Source organism: Dipodomys spectabilis, unplaced genomic scaffold, assembly GCF_019054845.1.
Source record: "Dipodomys spectabilis isolate Male_0828 unplaced genomic scaffold, ASM1905484v1 ptg000081l, whole genome shotgun sequence".
In the NCBI taxonomy this organism is placed as follows: Eukaryota; Metazoa; Chordata; class Mammalia; order Rodentia; family Heteromyidae; genus Dipodomys; species Dipodomys spectabilis.
The window spans coordinates 17,216,856-17,236,859 of record NW_024870758.1 but is presented as its reverse complement, the minus strand read 5'-3'; the positions used below and the strand labels follow the sequence as shown (position 1 = coordinate 17,236,859).

General features: G+C 38.0%; 1 protein-coding gene across 2 annotated transcripts in view; it reads left to right on the top strand.

Moving 5' to 3' along the window:
• Neb (nebulin) overlaps nucleotides 1–20,004 on the top strand; it is a 212,847-nt gene that overhangs the window by 98,914 nt on the left and 93,929 nt on the right. For both annotated transcript variants that reach the window (XM_042683487.1, XM_042683485.1), the window contains 11 exons: nucleotides 367–471; nucleotides 6,345–6,452; nucleotides 7,302–7,613; nucleotides 9,143–9,346; nucleotides 9,945–10,049; nucleotides 11,606–11,713; nucleotides 14,049–14,360; nucleotides 16,894–17,097; nucleotides 18,603–18,707; nucleotides 18,840–18,947; nucleotides 19,220–19,531. In XM_042683487.1, the coding sequence (XP_042539421.1) occupies nucleotides 367–471; nucleotides 6,345–6,452; nucleotides 7,302–7,613; nucleotides 9,143–9,346; nucleotides 9,945–10,049; nucleotides 11,606–11,713; nucleotides 14,049–14,360; nucleotides 16,894–17,097; nucleotides 18,603–18,707; nucleotides 18,840–18,947; nucleotides 19,220–19,531 (1,983 nt within the window). The remainder of the gene's footprint in view (nucleotides 1–366; nucleotides 472–6,344; nucleotides 6,453–7,301; nucleotides 7,614–9,142; nucleotides 9,347–9,944; nucleotides 10,050–11,605; nucleotides 11,714–14,048; nucleotides 14,361–16,893; nucleotides 17,098–18,602; nucleotides 18,708–18,839; nucleotides 18,948–19,219; nucleotides 19,532–20,004) is intronic.

Below are 20,004 nucleotides of genomic sequence, written 5' to 3'. Positions count from 1 at the left end.
TGGCATATCCAGCTATATTTTCAGTTAGTAACTAACAAGCCCCATCAAACAAAATCACAGGAAGGATTTGTTACTGAAGCCAACATGGATACATGAGCATGCTTGGGAAATGCCTTTAATTTAATACAGGTGTGGGAGACTTCATAATGCACATGTATTTGTTTTATGTTTACATGTTTTTCCTTAGTGTACATTTTCATTTAGTTACAGTAAACCATAAAATCAACAAGGTTGAAAAGAATGTCTATCTCACACAGCACAGGTAGCAGAGGCTGGCTGTCAGTGTTTCCAGGACCGCTTGCATGAAACACTCTGGTTTATAACAAAATTTTGTTTCTAGTTCATTAACCTTCTCATCTTTCACAGCGCTTATACACAGAAGCCTGGGACAAAGACAAGACCCAGATCCATATTATGCCAGACACACCGGAAATTATGTTGGCACGACAGAACAAAATAAACTACAGTGAGGTAAGACCCTTTGGTTTCTTTGTTTCTTGTGGCCACTATCCATCTTTGCTAATGTAGGAATGTCAGAGTCAGGAATTTGAATCATTGTATAGACCAATTAGTTTAGTTTTGCTTGGGGGCTTTATTTTCTTTTTCTGTTTTTAAATAATCACCTTTAGTTGTACAAAGGAGTTGCCATTTAACAAAGCAGCTTATGGATACAATGCATCAGTATCACCCTTTTCCAGCTTAGTTTTATTTTGATACTCATTATCTTACTTTGAATATAGATACCATTATATTAAAAATAGGTAGAAAAAAATAAAAATAGATAGAAGCTGGGCACTGGTGGCTCAAGCCTATAATCCTAGCTACTCAGGAGGCTGAGACCCGAGGATCGAGGATCGAGGATCGAGGATCGTGGTCAAAGCCAGCCAAGGCAGGAAAAGTCTATCATGAGACTATCTCCAATAAACCACTCAGAACTGGAAGTGTCAGTGTGGTTCAAGTGGTAGAGCCCTACCCTTGAGCTGAAAAGCTGAGGGACAGCGCCCAGGCCTAGAGTTCAAGCCCCATGACCAGCAAAAAAAAAAACCCCAAACAACAAAAACAAAACAAAAAAAGGTAGATAGCTGAGTACCAATGGCTCACACCTATAATCCTAGCTTCTTAGGAGGCTGAGATCTGAGGATCACAATACAAAACCAGGCTAGACAAGAAAGTCCATGGGACTGTTAATATCCAATTGACCACCAAAAGCTGGAAGTGGAACTGTGGTTCAAGTGGTAGAGCCCTAACCTTGAGCAAGAAAAGCTCTGGTCCTGAGTTCAAGCCCCAGGACCAACACACACACACACACACACACACACACACACACACACAGAGGAAAAGGTAGATAGAGTGCCTACACCACAAGAGGAAAAAATTCCTAATAGTTAAATATTAATGACTGAACTATGTGGTCATTTTAGTTTAAGACAACTATTGCTATTTATCAATTTAGAACTTGTTTGAAAATTATTCTATATGAACATGTCCTTAATTGCCTCAATTATAAAGTGGGAAAAAAATCTTTGACTTGAAATGCTTTTGTGATGACAAAGTGAAGTGAAATATATATGCCTAGAAAAGAGACTGGTGCAAAATACTCACTTAATAAACTTTATTTTTTTTCTCTTTACTCTCAAGTCACAATGAAGATTTATATTGGCTTAATATACTCAAAGTAACTTGAGGTTTATTAACAAGAACTGAAATGAGATTTTTTTTTCTCCTATCCTGAGGCTTGAACTCTGGGCTTGGGCACTATCCCTAGAGTGCTCAGGCTAGCAATCTACCACATGAGCCATAGCACCATTTTGGATTTTTCTATGATTTGATTGGAGATGTGAGTCTCACAGACTTTCCACTTGGGCTGGCTTTTGAATTGTGATCCTTAGACCTCAACCTCCTAGTAGCTAGGATGTTAGGCATAAGCTGCTGGTTCACAGCTTGAAATGAGGATTCTTTCACATTGGTCAAGGACTATGAAAAAAGTTCTTTGATGACCTGTATTAATCTTGCTAAATTTGTCATTGAAATTGATTGGTTAATGACAGTCTAAAAGAAAAAATAAGCTTTGCAGTCCAAAAAATGCACTTGTGCCTTAGTCAATCACTCCTAAGTCAAGAAGTTGCCTTATCAATTTAAGAATCCTGATTTCTTACATTTTGATGTCAGCTGGCAGACTTATTTTTGAGCGGAGAGGGCTTGACAGCATTTGAAAATTTAGATATTTGTTCTCAAGATTTAGTCAAATTTATTGTATTCCTCTTTAATTACTTTTGCCTGTTGGAGGCCTAATTAGGTGGCACACTTCTATTGTGTAACCTTGACAAATAAAATAAAAGCAGTATGATTTTTTTTTCAACACTGCAGAACAGACCCAAGGATAAAGCAAGTCATAAATATCTGATTGGCTTTAGCTTCAGTCTCTTTGGAATGAGCAATTTTCTTTTGGCTATAGAATCTTTCTGTGAGATTCACTTCGCCAGAGAAGTCTGACTTAAACTAAAACAGATGGAGTTGGCTTCTATTCTAGACTATACCAGAAGCTCTTAAGCCGCTCTCTTACTTACCTCAAGTTCGTGTTGAGGTAGGGTTTCTTTTCAGACTACCAAGAGGATAATGGGCTTATTTTTTTGTTGTTGCTAATTTCAAAAACCTCCAGCTAGATTTACTTTCATTAAAATTGCAAGATTATGTTAATTTCCTAAGAATTGTTTTCTGAAGGTTAGGTTTCAGAATGGCCTGTGTGAATTTTGCTTCTCAAGATATTTGTTAATGGTATCTGGATCCCATACTTTACTCCATAAATGTAAAATAAATTTAAAAATGCCTGTTTTTTTCCTTTTGCAGCCTTATTACCTCTTTTACTTCTCCTGAATTAAAAAAACATACTAAATAAACTTTAAAATATTGCCTCGAAGATAATGATAATTATGCTATCTGAAACAATATTTCTCCTCTAAATGTTGAAAGAATTAAGAAATTTGGCCTGGAACAAGGGAGTGATTTGAACACATTTCCCTCCATTTATACTTTGAAGACATATTTGATCATTTATGCAGCAATAGGAAATTATAATAAATGAAGTATTTGGTTTCCCTGTTATAAAGGAAATGTAAAAAAAAAAAACTTTGGATTTTATCTGAAAATACTCAATGTATTCTTATTTTTACTTCAACATTTTCTTATAAACTATTACCTTAAAAAGAATATTAAACTATCATAGCCTAATAATCTACATTATAAATATACAATAGCGGAGGAGGCAACAATGCTCGATAGGAAATGTACTCATTACCTTACTCCTATAACTGTAACCCCTCTGTACACTATTTTTACAATAAAAAATATACAATAGCATCTCTTAATGCCTCTGTACCATAGTTAAAATTCAGATATTAGTCCATCATTCTTAACTCAATATAATTTTAAATGGGGCATTAAAATGCATCATTTAACTTTGTTTTTGTCACTCTTTTTAATAAGTTTTCTTACATTTGAGATTTGTGTTTACTGAAAAGTATCTGAACAGTACAAATAAGAAAGATAAAGCCCTAATGATTAAAGTGCCTTCAACTTCCACCTATATATGCTGCCTGAAGTACTTCTGCCTTTCAAGCCTCCTTCCCCCTTCCATAGACACTTTGCCATCATCTTAAAATAGGATAAGCACTATATAGAGATGAGGAGAGAAAATAGACCAAAAACTGGAACTTGTACTAACTTTTGAATTGAATTCTATATGGATATAAAAGACACTGTTTAAACACTTGGTTAAAAGCTCTAAATAATCACAGTTTAGTAGACAATAACATTGTAAACTATTCTCAGAGATACAAGATGAAGCATTTATAAGCAACCTTCATGTCTATACTTTTTTCTTAATTAGTTCAACAATCGAAAGTAAGTAAAAGCCAAGCACCAGTGCTAATGCCAATAATTCTAGCTCCTCAAGAGGCTGAGACCTGAACAGTCACAGTTTGAAGCTAGCTAGGGAAAAATAGTTTACTAGATTTCATCTCCAAATTAATCAGCAAAATCCAGTGGCAGGTGTGGCACAAGTAGTAGAGCACTAGCCAAGCAAGCAAAGTCAGCAAACACAGGCCCTGAGTTCAAATCCAAGTACCATTACCAAGAGTGGGAGAGGAAGAAGGATAAAAAAGAAGTATAGGTAATAAACACATAAAGATGGAGAGCAGGAGAGTGCTACAAAATATGACAAAAATGTGTATAAATTGGCAGTTGGATCTTCAGTGTATCATTCTTTTTTTTTTTTTTTTTGGGTCCGGTCATGGGGCCTGAACTCTGGGCCTGGGCGCTGTCCCTCAGCTCTTCAGCTCAAGGCTAGCACTCTACCAGTTGAGCCACAACACCATTCCAGCTTTTTTCTTTTTGCTTATGTGGTGCTGAGGAATCGAACCCAGGGCCTCAGGCATGCAAGGCAAGCGCTCTACCACTGAGCCACCTTCCCAGCCCTAGTGTATCATTCTTATAATTTTTTATAGGCTTGAAAATTTCCAAAATAACAAAATATGCACTTAAAAATATAAAAACATATATTAAGATATATTGTACTGAGTATGATTATGTCAACTATTTTTTAAAAGAAAAAAAAGGTATATCTGTCCCAGTAGTTACTATGAGCATAAATGAGAAAATTAAGAACAAAATTGCTAACCAATCTGTGCCATAAAAATCTTTTTAAATCAATGCACCATGAGCTCCTTCAAATCATAAAAAATCTTTTTAAGTAGCCAGGCACCAGTGGCTCAGGCCTGTAATCCTAGCTACTCAGGAGGTTGAGATATGATGATCGAGGTTCAAATCCAGCCAAGGCAGGAAAGTCCGTGAGACTCTTATCTCCAATTAACCACCAGAAAACCAGATGTGGCGCTGTGGCTCAAGTGGCAGAGTGCTCGCCTTGAGCTGAAAAGCTGAGGGACAGCACCCAGGCCCAGAGTTCAAGCCCCACAACTGAAAAAAAAAAAAAAAGATGATGCTAAGCAAAGTGAACCTCAAGATATAGACACAAGAGGTTTTTCTTTGTTGTTGTTGTTGTTGTTCTTAATGTACTCTGCAATTTTTTTTTGGTTTCTTTTTATGTTCTTCCCCCATGGTATATCCCTGTTGTCACTGTACTTGATTTTGGTACTCTGCATCATGTATATACATTTATGAAATTTGGGGAGGAGATGGGGATAACAAAATGCTGGAACGAGGACACAGGATGACCCATTGCAACAATGATACTCACAAGACACTATATTGAAAATTGAATCTTACAACTTGGGGATGGGGGAGGATTAGGGGATGTGGGCGAGGGAAGGGATAGTAGGAGATAAACAAAGGAGAGGGTAACAATGGTAGCCAACTAATGTACTCATTACCTTCTTCTCTGTACAGCATCTTTACAATAAAATAAAAAATTTTAAAAATCTCTTTAAGATATCCAATACATTTTTATTTATTAAGTTCAAAATTTATTTTATAAATTATATTTTTCTGGGCATAGTGGTGCATTGCTATAGTATCACTACTCAAGAGGAGTACTGTGAGTTTTAGGCCAGCCTGATTACATAGCAAAAGCTTGTATAAAAGAACATTTTCTGAAGAAAACCTTGTTTTGATTATTGACTACCAATATTAGCCATTATTTTAGATTTCATGTTTTAAAAGGTTGTAGAAATAGTCAACATTGTTGAAAACAGATTTGTTTAAAGCTAGAAAAAGGCTAAAGAATATTGGTGTTGATGATTTGTTGAAGTATGGTTCAGACCATGTCCCAAGACACCCTCATGTTTTGCCGTCTGTCTGTGTCTGCCCTTTTATAGCATCCAGCACTGGTGCTTTCTCAGTGCAAAGACAATAGAAACAAATAGAACCTTAGCATTGTTGCTTTTGTGACTTACTGATCGCTGGTACCTGCTATCCCTGGGCCTGTTAACAATTTCCAGCAGATGACACAAATGAGGAGGGAGCAAATAAATATATACAGAGCAACTCAGAAGCAGCAGTTCAGCATTGCTTTCATTATGGACACATTTCCCTAGTGGTGGTGGTATATCTCGTCAGGTAATGACATAACAAAATTGTTCCTCATTCAAGCTTGGAGTTGACTGCAGCAGAATTTCTTGATGGTTTTATGAAAAGAGCAAATGCTAAAAAAAATAAAAAAAATTAAGAGTCATCAATTTAATGTCTAAAATCTACAAGGAGTTTTAGAAGGCGAAGCTGTGGTGTTAAAAATGCATCAAACATGTAACGTCCATGTTCTATTTTTGACAGAAATAAAGTTTGGGAGCAAATTCGTGAGTTCTCCATCTAAAAACTACTACTTCTCTCCTCAGAGCCTCTACCGCCAGGCCATGGAAGAAGCCAAGAAAGAAGGCTATGACTTGAGAAGCGATGCCATTCCTATCGTAGCTGCCAAGGCCTCCAGGGACATTGCCAGTGATGTAAGAATTGATCCAGTCACTGATTATTGACTGTTGGGCCAGCCACCTGCTTAGAGAATCACATTACTGGAACCTAGAAGGCAGTCTCTTTAGTCATCATCCACCTTAACACCCTCTGTCACATAGGCAAATAAGTTGGGACTTAAGTCAGTAGATACCTTGCCAAAGATGACAGGCCTCAGGGTATCCATGTCTCGATTGCAGTGTATGTCTTTTGGCCTCTGCTTAGTGGAAGTGAATGTCTCACAATTGTATGGACATCTACTGAGTGAGTCCTAAATTCTCATGAGCTCTGCTTGGGATATACTCAAAGCAAAGATGCTAGGCAAGAATTGGTTGTTGTGTAATCGATCTTCAGCTTTTTTATCTTGCAAAACTAAAATTCAATACCCATTAAATCACAAAAATTACCCATTTTTAAACTACCCTTCCTGGATTATAGAAGAAACTATTTCTTCATCTATCCTTAAAAAAAAGGAAAAAAAAAAAACAATTTTAATGAGCCGTGTAAATGCGTGTGTGCCCGTTTCTCACTCATGTGAGAACTTCTGAGGCACTGTCATTGCTTGTCTCTGTGATTGGCCTGTCCCTTTCATTCTGCAGCTTTATTACTTGTTGCTAGGACATGATTCTCTGGCATGTGTAAGGCATTGTCATAGAGTTCAGTTAAGATGTGTTAAGAAGCACACCACCAAAGGCTTCAGGAGTAAGCATTCTCCAATGTGTAGTATTCCTGCAGCTCAGCTGAGAAAACCTCTAATTAAGGCTTGTAGAGAAAAGCATCCTACAGAAAAAACAGCAGGGACCAGCCCTCAATGCCTCTTCCTTATGTTCTGTTTGCTCTTGCAGTACAAATACAAAGAAGCCTATCGTAAACAGTTGGGTCACCACATTGGTGCCCGTGCAATACATGACGACCCCAAGATGATGTGGTCCCTGCACATTGCCAAAGTACAGAGCGACCGTGAGTACAAGAAAGAATTTGAGAAATACAAGACAAGGTACAGCAGCCCAGTAGACATGCTTGGTATTGTTTTGGCCAAGAAATGTCAGACCTTGGTCAGTGATGTGGACTACAAACATCTTCTACATGAATGGACCTGCCTGCCTGACCAGAATGATGTCATTCAGGCACGGAAAGCATATGAACTCCAGAGTGATGTGAGTATCCCTAATGCTGGCTCTTCATGCTAAAAGGTCAGAGGCTTGCCTTCCAGTGCCAATGGACTGGCACTAGATTGGTGCCAAGGGACTGGAATCTGTATATTTCAAGCAATGTACAATGTCTGAAAGGAGTTTCCATTGGAGATACTGTAATATGTTTCAATATGTTTTCCCTTCTAAAAGTTATATGCAAAGAAGGAAATATATATTATTAATTCTATATAGGTATGTATTTTTTTAGTCATTCAGGCTTTCTTGGAATCAAATACAATTTGTATATCACTGTCAAGCTGGTAGCTCATGCCTGTAATCCTAGTTACTCTCAGGAGGCTAAGCTCTGAGGATCATGATTCAAAGCCAGCTCAGGCAATAATGTCCATGAGACTCTTATCTCCAATTAACCACCAAAAAGCCAGAAATAGAGTAGAGCTGTGACTCAAGTGGTAGAGCACCAACTTAGAGTGATAAAACTGAGGGACAGCATTTAGGCCTAGATTTAAAACCCTAATAATAGCATACACACTCACACACACACACACACACACACACACACACACACACACACACATACACACACACACACACACACACACACACACACACACACACACACACACACACACTATAGCTCTGTCAACTTGTCTAAAGAGCTGGAAGTGTATGTGTGTTAGCAGAATAGTATGGAAAGAATGGAAAGTGCATTATGTTGTATTACTTAATAAATGGTCACATTTAATATTTACTAACAAGAAAAAACTAAGACATTCTTGGTTTGTGTTTATTTTAAATCCAATCATTGAATACTTAACACCTGCCATGCCCTATTGGCATGGTAAAATAAATTAAATAAATACACAGTATCTTTATGATAGCACATTTCCTTTTCATATTTAGTATATTTTGTTCTTAATTTTTATAAATCTTTAAGATGAAAATTAAGGCAAGAGAGTTTTGTGATTGCAGTGCTCATATATCATTGGCCTGTGCATATGGTTTTATGAGGCACATTTTTCCAAAGGCTAATGAAATATTGCTCCTGTGTAAAAATCTTGTGATCCACTCAAGGGCAGCACCGTGTCTTTCAAAAAGGCTTTCAAGCCTGGCACTGGTGACTCACTCTGTAATCTTAGACACTTGGGAGGCTGAGGATCCCAGTTTGAAGCCAGCTTGGGGCTGGCTCTTATCTCCAATAAACTACTCAAAAAAAGCTTAAATGGAGCTGTGGCTCAAGTGATAGAGTGCTGGCTTTGAACAAAAGAAGCTCAGAGACAGTGCCCAGACCCAAAAGTTGAAGCACCATGACTGGTATTAAAATTAATTAATTAATTAATTAATAAGGCTTTTATCATTCTTGATGAAATCCTCTATAACAAAAAATTTCTAAAAATGTATATGTATATACTTAATAATAATATTGTGCAGATGAGTGATTGACCATGCTAGGAATTCTGTCCGTTCATTAGTACTTTTTATTTCATGAATCGGAAGCAGTAATTAATAGATAGTTCTTCTCTGTTGATCTTCAGAATGTGTATAAGGCAGATCTGGAATGGATGAAAGGCATTGGTTGGGTTCCAATTGGTTCCTTGGAAGTTGTTAAAGCCAAGAGGGCCACAGAGATCCTCAGTGATAATATCTACCGTCAGCGTCCAGACACATTGAAATTTACAAGTATTACTGACTCTCTGGAGCAGGTGCTGGCCAAGAACAATGCAATAAATATGAATAAGGTGAGAGTCTCCTCCATTAGCAATAAGAAGTAAGCAGAGAACAAGGTAAAAATTCCAACAAAACTATTGCATTTGAAGATCATTCTAAAGCTTATGTTACTTTCAAAAATGTCAGTTTTTTATCAATACTTAAAAATATTAAACTAATGTGAAGAGTTCTATGACAGGGGCTGGGAAGGTGGCTCAGTGATAGAGTGCTTGCCTTGCATGCATGAGGTCCTGGGTTTGATTCCTCAGCACCACATAATAGAAAAAGCCAGAAGTGGTGCTATGGCTTAAGTGGTAGAGTACTAGCCTTGAGCTGAAGAGCTGAGGGACAGTGCCCAGGCCCAGAGTTCAGACCCCATGACCAACAACAACAACAAAAAAAGACTGCTATGAGATAATTCTTTCCAAACATATTTTGATACTACAACCCAATTATACTTTTCAAAGCTGTTAAATTCTTTAACAACTAAAGAATTAAAGAATTTAATAAGGAACAAAAGAAGGAATTTATAGAGCTTTAATAAATTTATTTCTGCTCCGTAAAAAAGAGAGGTGACTGACAAAAATCTATGAACGTCAAATGATTTTTTTTTTTTCATTTTGTTGACAGCGCTTATATACTGAAGCCTGGGACAATGACAAGAAAACTATCCATGTCATGCCTGATACACCAGAAATCATGTTAGCCAAACTCAACCGGATAAACTATAGTGATGTGAGTAATGAAAAGCAGAGTAAATGCCTATAACTGTTCCAATGGCAGGCCAGCCTTTTAGTAATAAGCTGTCAGGAATTGGAATGCTTTTGTGGAGAAATGTTCTAATAGTAATAATACTCTTAAAATTTTCCTGTAGCCATTATGAATATTATTAGGTCATTAGACTTGGTTACCCCTATGTGCAGGTTACATCACATGTCCACAGATTGAGCCGACCATGGGTCAAAAATATTGAGAAGATTGCATCTGTCTTAAACAGGTAGAGAGTATTGTTGTTAGTGCCTAGATAAAACAGTATAACAGCTGTTTAGTATTTATATCATATTAGGTATCACAAGTAGTCTGGAGATGATATATATTGTAGATGAGGACATGTGTAGGTTATCCATCTATGCCATTTTTATATAAGGGACTTGAACATCTGAGGATTTTGGTATGGGAGGTGGTTTTCTGGAACAAATCCTTATAGATATGGAGGTACAACTATAGCCTATTCAACAGCTATAATAAACAGGTACAAGGTGGGATAACTCAGTAAGTTATTACAAATTATTATGAGTTCTTTTGTTCCTTCAGTATGCTCTGATTATCATTCAATGTTATTGGAAAGCAATTATCTAGTCATCTCTATCAGGACCACTATTATCATAAAGACAATGACTCAAAGTCTAAATACAGGTCATGGTTCATTGTGAGGAGAAATAAGGACAGAGCATTGCATTTTTCATAAAAATCAAATATACTCCATTTTTTTGAAACACTGTCCTATTCTTTCTGTCTTTAGCACTTTATTTTCTTTACCCATTAGCCTTTTTTTTTTTTTTGCTCCACGCGAGCATTCTACCTGTTAATCCAAATCTCTATTTCCAGCTTTTAGCTGTTTATTTAGAGATAAGAGTCTCATGGACTTTCCTGTCCAGGCTGTCTTCAAAAACCATGGTACTCATATTTCAGCTTTATGAGTAGTTAGGGTTATAGGCATGAGCCACTGGTGCTTGGCCTACCTTTAGTATTAAGATGGCAGTTTTTTTTTTTTTTTTTTGGGTGCAGTAGAGGGCCTGAACTCTGGGCCTGGGCACTGTCCCTCAGCTCTTCAGCTCAAGGATAATGCTCTACCACTTGAGCCACAGTGCCACTTCTGGCTTTTTTTTTTCAGCTTATGTGGTGCTGAGGAATCGAACCCAGGGCCTCATGCATGCAAGGCAAGCGCTCTACCACTGAGCCACCTTCCCAGCCCTAAGATGGCAGTTCTTTTACATTATGATGACAATAGTAAACTATTGGTTTTCACATGCATTGTCTGGCAAAATAAAGTTTTGACAACCAGATGTTGATATCCCCCTGAACTTTTTCAGTTTATGCCTGTAAAATGATAACATTTAGAACATATGTCTGCAAATTCTTGAGCATCTCTGACAGTTATCTATAAACCCACCTGAATACTTAATTTGGTGCTTTTCTTTCAGTAGTTTAAATGAGGACAGAGAAAATTTTAACAAACAAAAAAAACCAGCTTCATGTTTTATGAAAGGGCTAATGACTATTTTCCACAGAAACTCTATAAACTTGCTTTGGAAGAGTCCAAGAAGGAGGGCTATGATTTACGTGTTGATGCCATTCCAATCCAAGCAGCCAAGGCCTCCAGAGATATTGCTAGTGACGTAAGTTGACTATTTTCGAAAGAAGCATTCTTTTTTATTATTTAATTTTTTTAAATTTACTTTAAAAATGATGAACAAGGAGTTTACAGTTACATAAGTAAGGTAATGAATACATTTCTTTTTAAACACAGTTACCCCTTCCCTCATTTTCTCCGGCCTACTATTTCCCACTGGTCTCTTCCTCCTCCCCACGTTGTAAAGTTCATTTCCAACATACTGTCTAGTGAGTACCATTGTTGCATTAGTTCACCCTTTGTACTGCTATGATTCCCTTCCCTTCCATGGATCAGCTAAGCTTATATACAAGATGAGGAGTACAGAAAACTAAAGCAGAAAAAACTAGATATAACTGCATACAGACATAATAAGAACCTCTTGTTTCCAATGAAAGAAACATTCTTTACTCAAAGAGGTATAGATGGCAGCTGTTCAGAGTTTTTCTTGCCAGAATTTCTGTTGTCTCTCCAAGTCTAAATTCCCTTAGTGATTTCCCCAATGTACAAATGCAAAGGAAAAGATGGAAGAATGTAAGGAAGGGAGGCCAGCACTGAATCCTATGTCCATTGTATGTTACTCAAAGATAGGAAAACACTTTTATTTTTGAGCCTCAGAAATTAGCCTCACACAGAAATGGAGGGACAAAGGATAAACAAATGAAGCAGTGGTACTCACTAGTCACTGTGTTGAAAATGAACTATATAACTTGTGGGTGGGGACAGGAGGGAAAAACTGGGAAAGAGTGAAGGAATAGGTGACATTATCCAAAAAGAAATATGCTCTTTATCTGACTTATGTAACTGTAATCCCTCTGTATAGCACCTTTATAATAACAACTAAAAATTTTAAAAAGGAAATTAGCTCAGTAGCTAATCCAGATGTTATGAAGTTAGAAATTGATGCCACTAGCAAATCAAGTGATATAATTGTAAACTCCTTCTTATTACTTCTGTGCAATTGTGCTGACATTAAAAAGAAGACAGGATGATGGATGTGTATTAGTTTTATTTAGTTCTTTGTAGCTATCAGTGAAGTTTTCTTTTTTTGCGGGGGGGGGGGGGGGGGGGGGCGGTCCGGTCATGGGGCCTGAACTCTGGGCCTGGGCACTGTCCCGCTGTCGCGCTGTCCCTCAGTTCTTCAGCTCAAGGCTAGCACTCTACCACTTGAGCCACAGCGCCACTTCCAGCTTTTTTCTTTTTGCTTATGTGGTGCTGAGGAATCGAACCCAGGGCTTCAGGCATGCAAGGCAAGCACTCTACCACTGAGCCACCTTCCCAGCCCCATCGGTGAAGTGTTCTTACTAACATACCTCTCATAGGATTCAAGAACAGCCTGGGAAGTGAGGCTTTTCTCAATACCAACTGGACTCTTTACTCCTTTAGCATGAGAAACATCTGCAGGGTGCCCATATCCTCTCTGTGTACCATGCCTCTTTAGGACACAAATGCAGACTTATTCTGTAAGGACCTAACACCTTAGATTTACATTTATTCTATTACTAAAGCCTTTTCTAGCTAGTAAGCTGGAGAAAGAGGGTCACTCTATGATCTTCTCATGGTAAAATGGACCAGGATGCCGTTTTCTTGAATTTAAAAAGAAAAAGGAAATCAGAGTCTGAACCTAAGGCATAACTGTCTCCTTGTGAAAGTTCATTTACATTGGCAGACCAGTAAGGGAGCTATTTCCTGGTGACATATATTCTACTTAAATGTCTAATACATCCTTGACCAAGAAATTCAGTATGAACTCTAAAAAGAAGAATTTTTTTTTTTTTTTTTTTTTTTTTTTGTCGGTCGTGGGGCTTGAACTCTGGGCCTGGGCGCTGTCCCTCAGCTCTTCAGCTCAAGGCGAGCGCTCTACCACTTGAGCTACAGCGCCACTTCCGGTTTTCTGGTGGTTTATTGGAGATAGGAGTCTCACGGTCTCTCCTGCCCGGGCTGGCTTTGAACCGCGATCCTCAGATCTCAGCCTCCTGAGTAGCTAGGATTACAGGCGTGAGCCACCAGCGCCCGGCTAAAAAGAAGAATTTTATTCCTAAGTATTCCTAATGTCAAAAACTTTCAGGAAAAAATAACCATGTCTTTTAAGTAAAAGCTCTGTAGATTATACAAAATGGTTTACCTTATAAAGGAATTCAGTATACACTGGATAGTGTAGAAAAGAGGGAAATATTCAGAATAAGCTCTCTAGTCTAGGCTTAGTCTTGCTACCAGGTTCTACTTTATAATAGGAGTTGATGATATTTACCTTGTTTCTTTATGATAATGTAGAAAATACAAATAAATACAAATAAATGATTACAAAAATAATAAAAAGAATATTCCTTTTCTTTCTTCAGTATAAGTACAAGGAAGGATACCGCAAACAGGTTGGTCACCATATTGGGGCCCGGAACATTAAAGATGACCCCAAGATGATGTGGTCCATGCATGTGGCCAAGATCCAGAGTGACAGAGAATATAAGAAGGACTTTGAAAAGTGGAAGACCAAGTACAGCAGCCCAGTGGACATGCTGGGGGTAGTGCTGGCCAAGAAGTGTCAGATCCTTGTAAGCGACATAGACTACAAGCATCTCCTCCATGAATGGACCTGCTTGCCTGATCAGAATGATGTCATTCAGGCTCGGAAGGCCTATGACCTGCAGAGTGACGTAAGTAGGTCTTTCTCTAAACATGGTCTTCAGCCATGCATCTGCAGCTTTAGAAAGAGGTTCTACTTTGTGTGTATGCACCCCAGAATCTTTCTGCAGTTTGGTAACACCCAGGATACTTTCTCAGGAAAATGTTATGAAATACATAAAATAAGATAAACACATTGTTGTCATAAGAAAACCATATTTAGATATAGTTCTGAAAGTATTATTCCAAATTTGTGATTCAGTAGCATATTTGTTTTTGTTAACACAGTGAGGAATTACAATCATATAATAATAACTAGCTACAAAGAGTGGTAAATAGTTTAAAAGAAAAGCTTTTTTGTAAATATTTTAAGATGTCAGCAGCATTTGTAGTAATATATGGAAATAGGATGTTGTTGACAAAGGCACGTTAGTGTTAATACTACTATGATCCATGGCCTAGGCCAATAATTGAATGAAGTGCTATATTTCAGTTAGAAGTTAATGAAAATAATGTCTGGAATGGTGGTTTACACCTACAATCCAGCTGCTCAGGAAATGGAGACAGGAGAATCAAGTGCTTGAGGCCAGATTAGGCAAGAAAGTTAGCAAGTCTCTATCTCAGAAGCAAAATAAAACAAAACATGCCGAGGTCTGGCTCAAAAGGTAGAACATTTGTCAGGCATGCAATGGATCTTGAGTTTAATCTCCAATAACGTCTTCCTTGAAAAAAAATTGTTAAAAAAAAAGTTAGGTCGTTATGGATGTCTTCTGCTACCATGACTCATGAACCGGACTCCAGCTTCTTCATCCTTTCAAAACAGACTCACAGGAGTCATCACCTTTCACAGAGCTTTCTAGGTCTTCAGCCTCTATTGGTGCTGTATCACTACTCCCTGCCCTGTGTTCTGAATTTATTATTATTGTTTTTTTGACTGAGCAGCTACCAAGTTCTTCAGCTTTCCATATGCAGATGGCCATTGCTGAGCTATTTTTAGCTTCTAATTATGTAAGCTTATCTTTAAAATTCTACACACAAATCCAGACGCTGGTGGCTCATCCCTGTAATCCTAGCTAGTGAAGAGGCTGAAGTCTCAGGATCATGGTTCAAAGCCAGCCCAGGCAGGAACATTCATGAGACTTTTATCTCCAATTAACCATCAGAAAACTGGAAGTGGCACTGTGGCTCAAGTGGTAGAATGCTTGCCTTAAGCTGAAGAGCTCAGGGACAGTGCCCAGGCCCAGAGTTCAAGCCCCATGACCACCAACAACAAAGAGTTCTTGGTATAAGCAAACCTGTTCTCCAAATGAATTGATTGAGTTATCTACCAGTAGGTTTTCCTTTGGCAACTTAAGCAATATTTTATTGGTATTATGGCCTCTTGTTTGAACCAAGCTCTGACTAAATAGTCATATTTGGAAAATGATGAAAGTAGTGGTATTGTAAAAAAAAAATGTTCTAAAGAGCCTACAAAAAGAATTGTTTGTTCTTTTGAGGAAAAAATCTCTAATTATTTAAATTCAGCAAAGAAAATGAAATCATTAAATGTCTTTTTTTTTAATCATGGAGTTTGAACTCAGGGCATGGGTGTTGTTCCTGAACTTTTGTGCTCAAGGCTAGCACTCTGCCACTTTGAGCCACAGTGCCACTTCTAGTTTTCTGGTGATTAATAAGAGATAATAGTCTCATGGACTTTCCTGCCCCAGCTGGCAGCCTCCTGAGTAGCCTAGTATTACAGACGTAAGACACCAGTATCCAGCTTTTATACTTGAATTTTGAGACAAGAAAAGGAACTTGGAACTAGATAAATAAGAAGGAAAATATCTGTATACTTTGACTTAGAATCATGTACCTAGAGTCTTATGATGAAAGAAGCTTGTCATTTTTGTTGTCTCCAGAGAAGACGTTACTTCACAAGTGTTCAGTCAATATGGTTCATCTATTTTGTGTATCATATGATTGGTGTGTGATGACTACCTTAAGATAGGAGCTCTCTGTATTCTAACAGAGTATTCCCAATTTGATTTCCAATTGAAGGAGCCAGTCACTGCAAAGAATAAACACCTTGTTTCAGGAGCCAGGCAAGGAAGTTCCTTAAAGTGGTTGAATACCAGTGAAATTATATTAGTAGAGAAATTAAATTAGTAGAGAAAATATTGGCCAGTCATCAATGGCCCATGCCTATAATCCTAGCTACTTTAGAAGGTTGACTTGTCAAGATTGAGATAAAGCAACCTAAGCAGAAAATTGCATGAGACTCATCTCCAATTAGCCAGCAAAATGCCAGAGAGGAGGTATGACTTAGTAGTAAAGCACCAGCCATTAGCTAGACATACCTTGTGGTACTGAGTGCAAGCCCTAATGCTAGCATATAAAAGCACATATTGGCTGTTGTCAGGAACAAGGCTTTGTCTACTCTGTCTCAACAAAATAAAGCAATCCTGTGTATCTTCCAAAAGTGTATACAAGTAAGATTCAAAATTATACATTATCTCTATGTGTTAAAGGCAGACATCAGGATGACTAGACAGTGTCTACAGATGTCTAACATTACTTTGTTTCCAGGCTGTCTATAAGGCTGATCTGGAGTGGCTGAAAGGCATTGGATGGGTTCCTATTGGCTCTCTGGAGGTGGAGAAGGTCAAGAGAGCTGGAGAAATCTTGAGTGATAGGAAATATCGTCAGCCTGCGGACCAGCTCAAGTTTACATGCATTCCAGACACCCCAGAAATTGTCCTGGCAAAGAATAATGCCCTGACAATGAGCAAGGTGAGTCCTTAGAGGCTTCCTGCTGCCAGCTGTGCCTTCAATCAACTTGGCTTGTCAGGTAAAGAGTGCCCTAAATGGCCCTGAAGAAAGGAGATGGGGTGGGCCTGTTTCCCACGCAGGCCTTCCCCGTGGCATCTGTATGAATTTTAGTTGGCTCTCTCTGTTCTTTTCAATCTGAGCCCTCTAGTTTTCTGCATGAGTATGAAAGCATAGCTTAGAGGACTTGCCTTGAATGATGTATATACCCACTTCAGCTACAATCAGGAGATGCACACGTGTTACATTTCCATATACATTCCTCTTAGCAAAGCATACCCAGGGAGCTGGTTTGCTCTGCCCATCAGTAAGGAATATATCATGCAACGAACAGCATTTTATGGCATAGCCAGTATCCAACTCAAATTAGTTATCTGCTTTGTTTTGCCATCATAGGATTGGAAAGCTACATGTGAAAGTAGATTGCTATTGTTGTTTACCATTTTGTAACCCAAAATAGATGATCGCTTCCTTGCTCAGTATCATATCAACTTGTCTATTTTTATGCAGTCTTCAGGCCCTTAATATGCACACTTTAGATGAAACTTAAATGAATTTTCCAACCTCTATCTCAGTAGCTTCCAACTAATGGGGCAGTGAGATGGAGTGTTTAGAATGGAATAGGAAATTATCCCTCAGATAGCAAACTGCAGAGTTTTAGATATGCAATTCCAGAAATACTGTTTTACACCATACCTACCAACTATAACAATAAAGATAATAATTCTAGGAAGTGCTAAAAAAAACTTTTGAGGACTTCCTAGGGCTCAGGCATTTTTACATATGGTTAATCTTTAAAACTACCTCACAGGGTGAACAAATGCAGCAGTGGTACTTACTCACTAGACACTATATGAACTACAACTTGTGAGTGGGGATGAGAGAGGAAAAATGGGAAAGAGTGAGCAAAGGGGTAACATTGCTCAAAAGGAAGTGTACTCTTTACCTGACTTAAGATAACACCTCTGTACATCACCTTTATAATAACAATTAAAAGCATTTTTAACTACTAAACAAAGAATATATATATATATATATATATATATATATATATATATATGTCTCCTCCATAGGAAAGAAGTGCAGAGTACCTTTCTGAAGATCACACAGCTGTTTGAACTTGAGATTGACTTTTTGCTTATAGCAGTCTTTATCATATCATATCTGTGTGACCCAGCTCTGTCCTTGGAGAGCCTAACAATAAGCTTCTGATTCACTGGATGAAAAGAATTGATCATTAGACCTCTGGATTTAAAAAATAACTTTATTGTTATGATTAAGCTGTTATACCATTTCTCTATATTGCTTTATATTAGCTTTGAACCTATTGTATAGCAGTCTAAATGTAACCATGTTTTGTTCTCCACTACTTTTTTGTTCTCACTCCAAATAACCAAGAAAGGATCATATATAGTTAACTAAGCCATTATTGGCTTTAATGGAAGTTTTTCCTCCCCACCCTCCCATAGCATTTGTACACAGAAGCTTGGGATGCTGACAAGGCCTCCATCCACGTGATGCCAGATACCCCGGAAATCCTGCTAGCCAAGAGCAATTCTGTCAATATCAGCCATGTAAGAAATTTTTTCTGTTGTTGTTTAAGACTTTTACAAGTTTATTAAAATGTTTTTCTGTACCTTAACAGTTTGACCTGTTAACGTTCTTAAAACACTTCTATTTTCTGTGTTGTTTGATCTTCTGCCTAGAAACTTTATACCAAAGGATGGGATGAATCAAAGATGAAGGACTATGATCTGAGAGCAGATGCTATTTCCATCAAAAGTGCCAAGGCCTCCAGGGACATTGCCAGTGAGGTGAGCTCCTTCCCTCTTGCTCCCTTGATCTCCACAGTGCTGAGCAACCTACCACAGGGCTGATGGGCTGTGCTCTGTACTTGCATGCTCCTAGTCTTGCTTTCTACCCTCCAAGACTTTTTCCTTGCTCATAAAAGGTTAGATAGTTAAAAAAAAAAACTTGTTCTGAGGTGTCAAAATGTTTGAGGTATGAAATTCTTATTCATTTCACACTGTCAGCATAAGCCTGGTCCCAAGACTGGATTTTTAAACCTATGTTTTGGGTATTTTAGTACAAATACAAGGAAGCCTATGAGAAACAGAAAGGTCATCACATTGGAGCCCAGAGCATTGAAGATGACCCCAGGATTATGTGTGCCATCCATGCGGGGAAGATTCACAGTGAAAGGGAATACAAGAAGGACTTTGAGAAGTGGAAGACCAAGTACAGCAGCCCAGTGGACATGATGGGGGTAGTGCAAGCCAAGAAGTGCCAGACCCTAGTCAGTGACGTGGATTATCGCAACTACCTGCATAACTGGACATGCTTACCTGACCAAAACGACATTATCCAGGCAAAGAAGGCCTATGAACTACAGAGTGATGTACGTAAAGTTCAGGGTTTGGGGAGTGGGAGGGCATCTGTGCCTCTGTAGACAGATTTGCAGATATGCCTATCCCAGGGTGGGGCTGGAGGTGGGGGTATACCATTCACATGGTTTAAAACCTGTATTTAAGACTTACATCACAGAAAGCAAAATATAGAGATGAGCTACAGTACATAGCCAAAGGATATAATGAGGTTATGTCCTTTATTTTCTGGCTTTAATTTCAAACTACTTTTTCCTGTCATTTATAATACCTAACAATGAAATATATTTCAAAGAAACATAAAACAGTCTGAGTGCTTTGGTCCAAAACACTAGTCTTTTTTGTTGAATCCATTATTACATGATTAAAATGGAATGAAATTCAATGAATTTTAAGGGTTTTTTTTCAACTATGTAATTGTTTGAAACCAAGTAATAACATCCTATAATATCGTAGAAGTTGTTAATACTATTTATTATTTGTGACT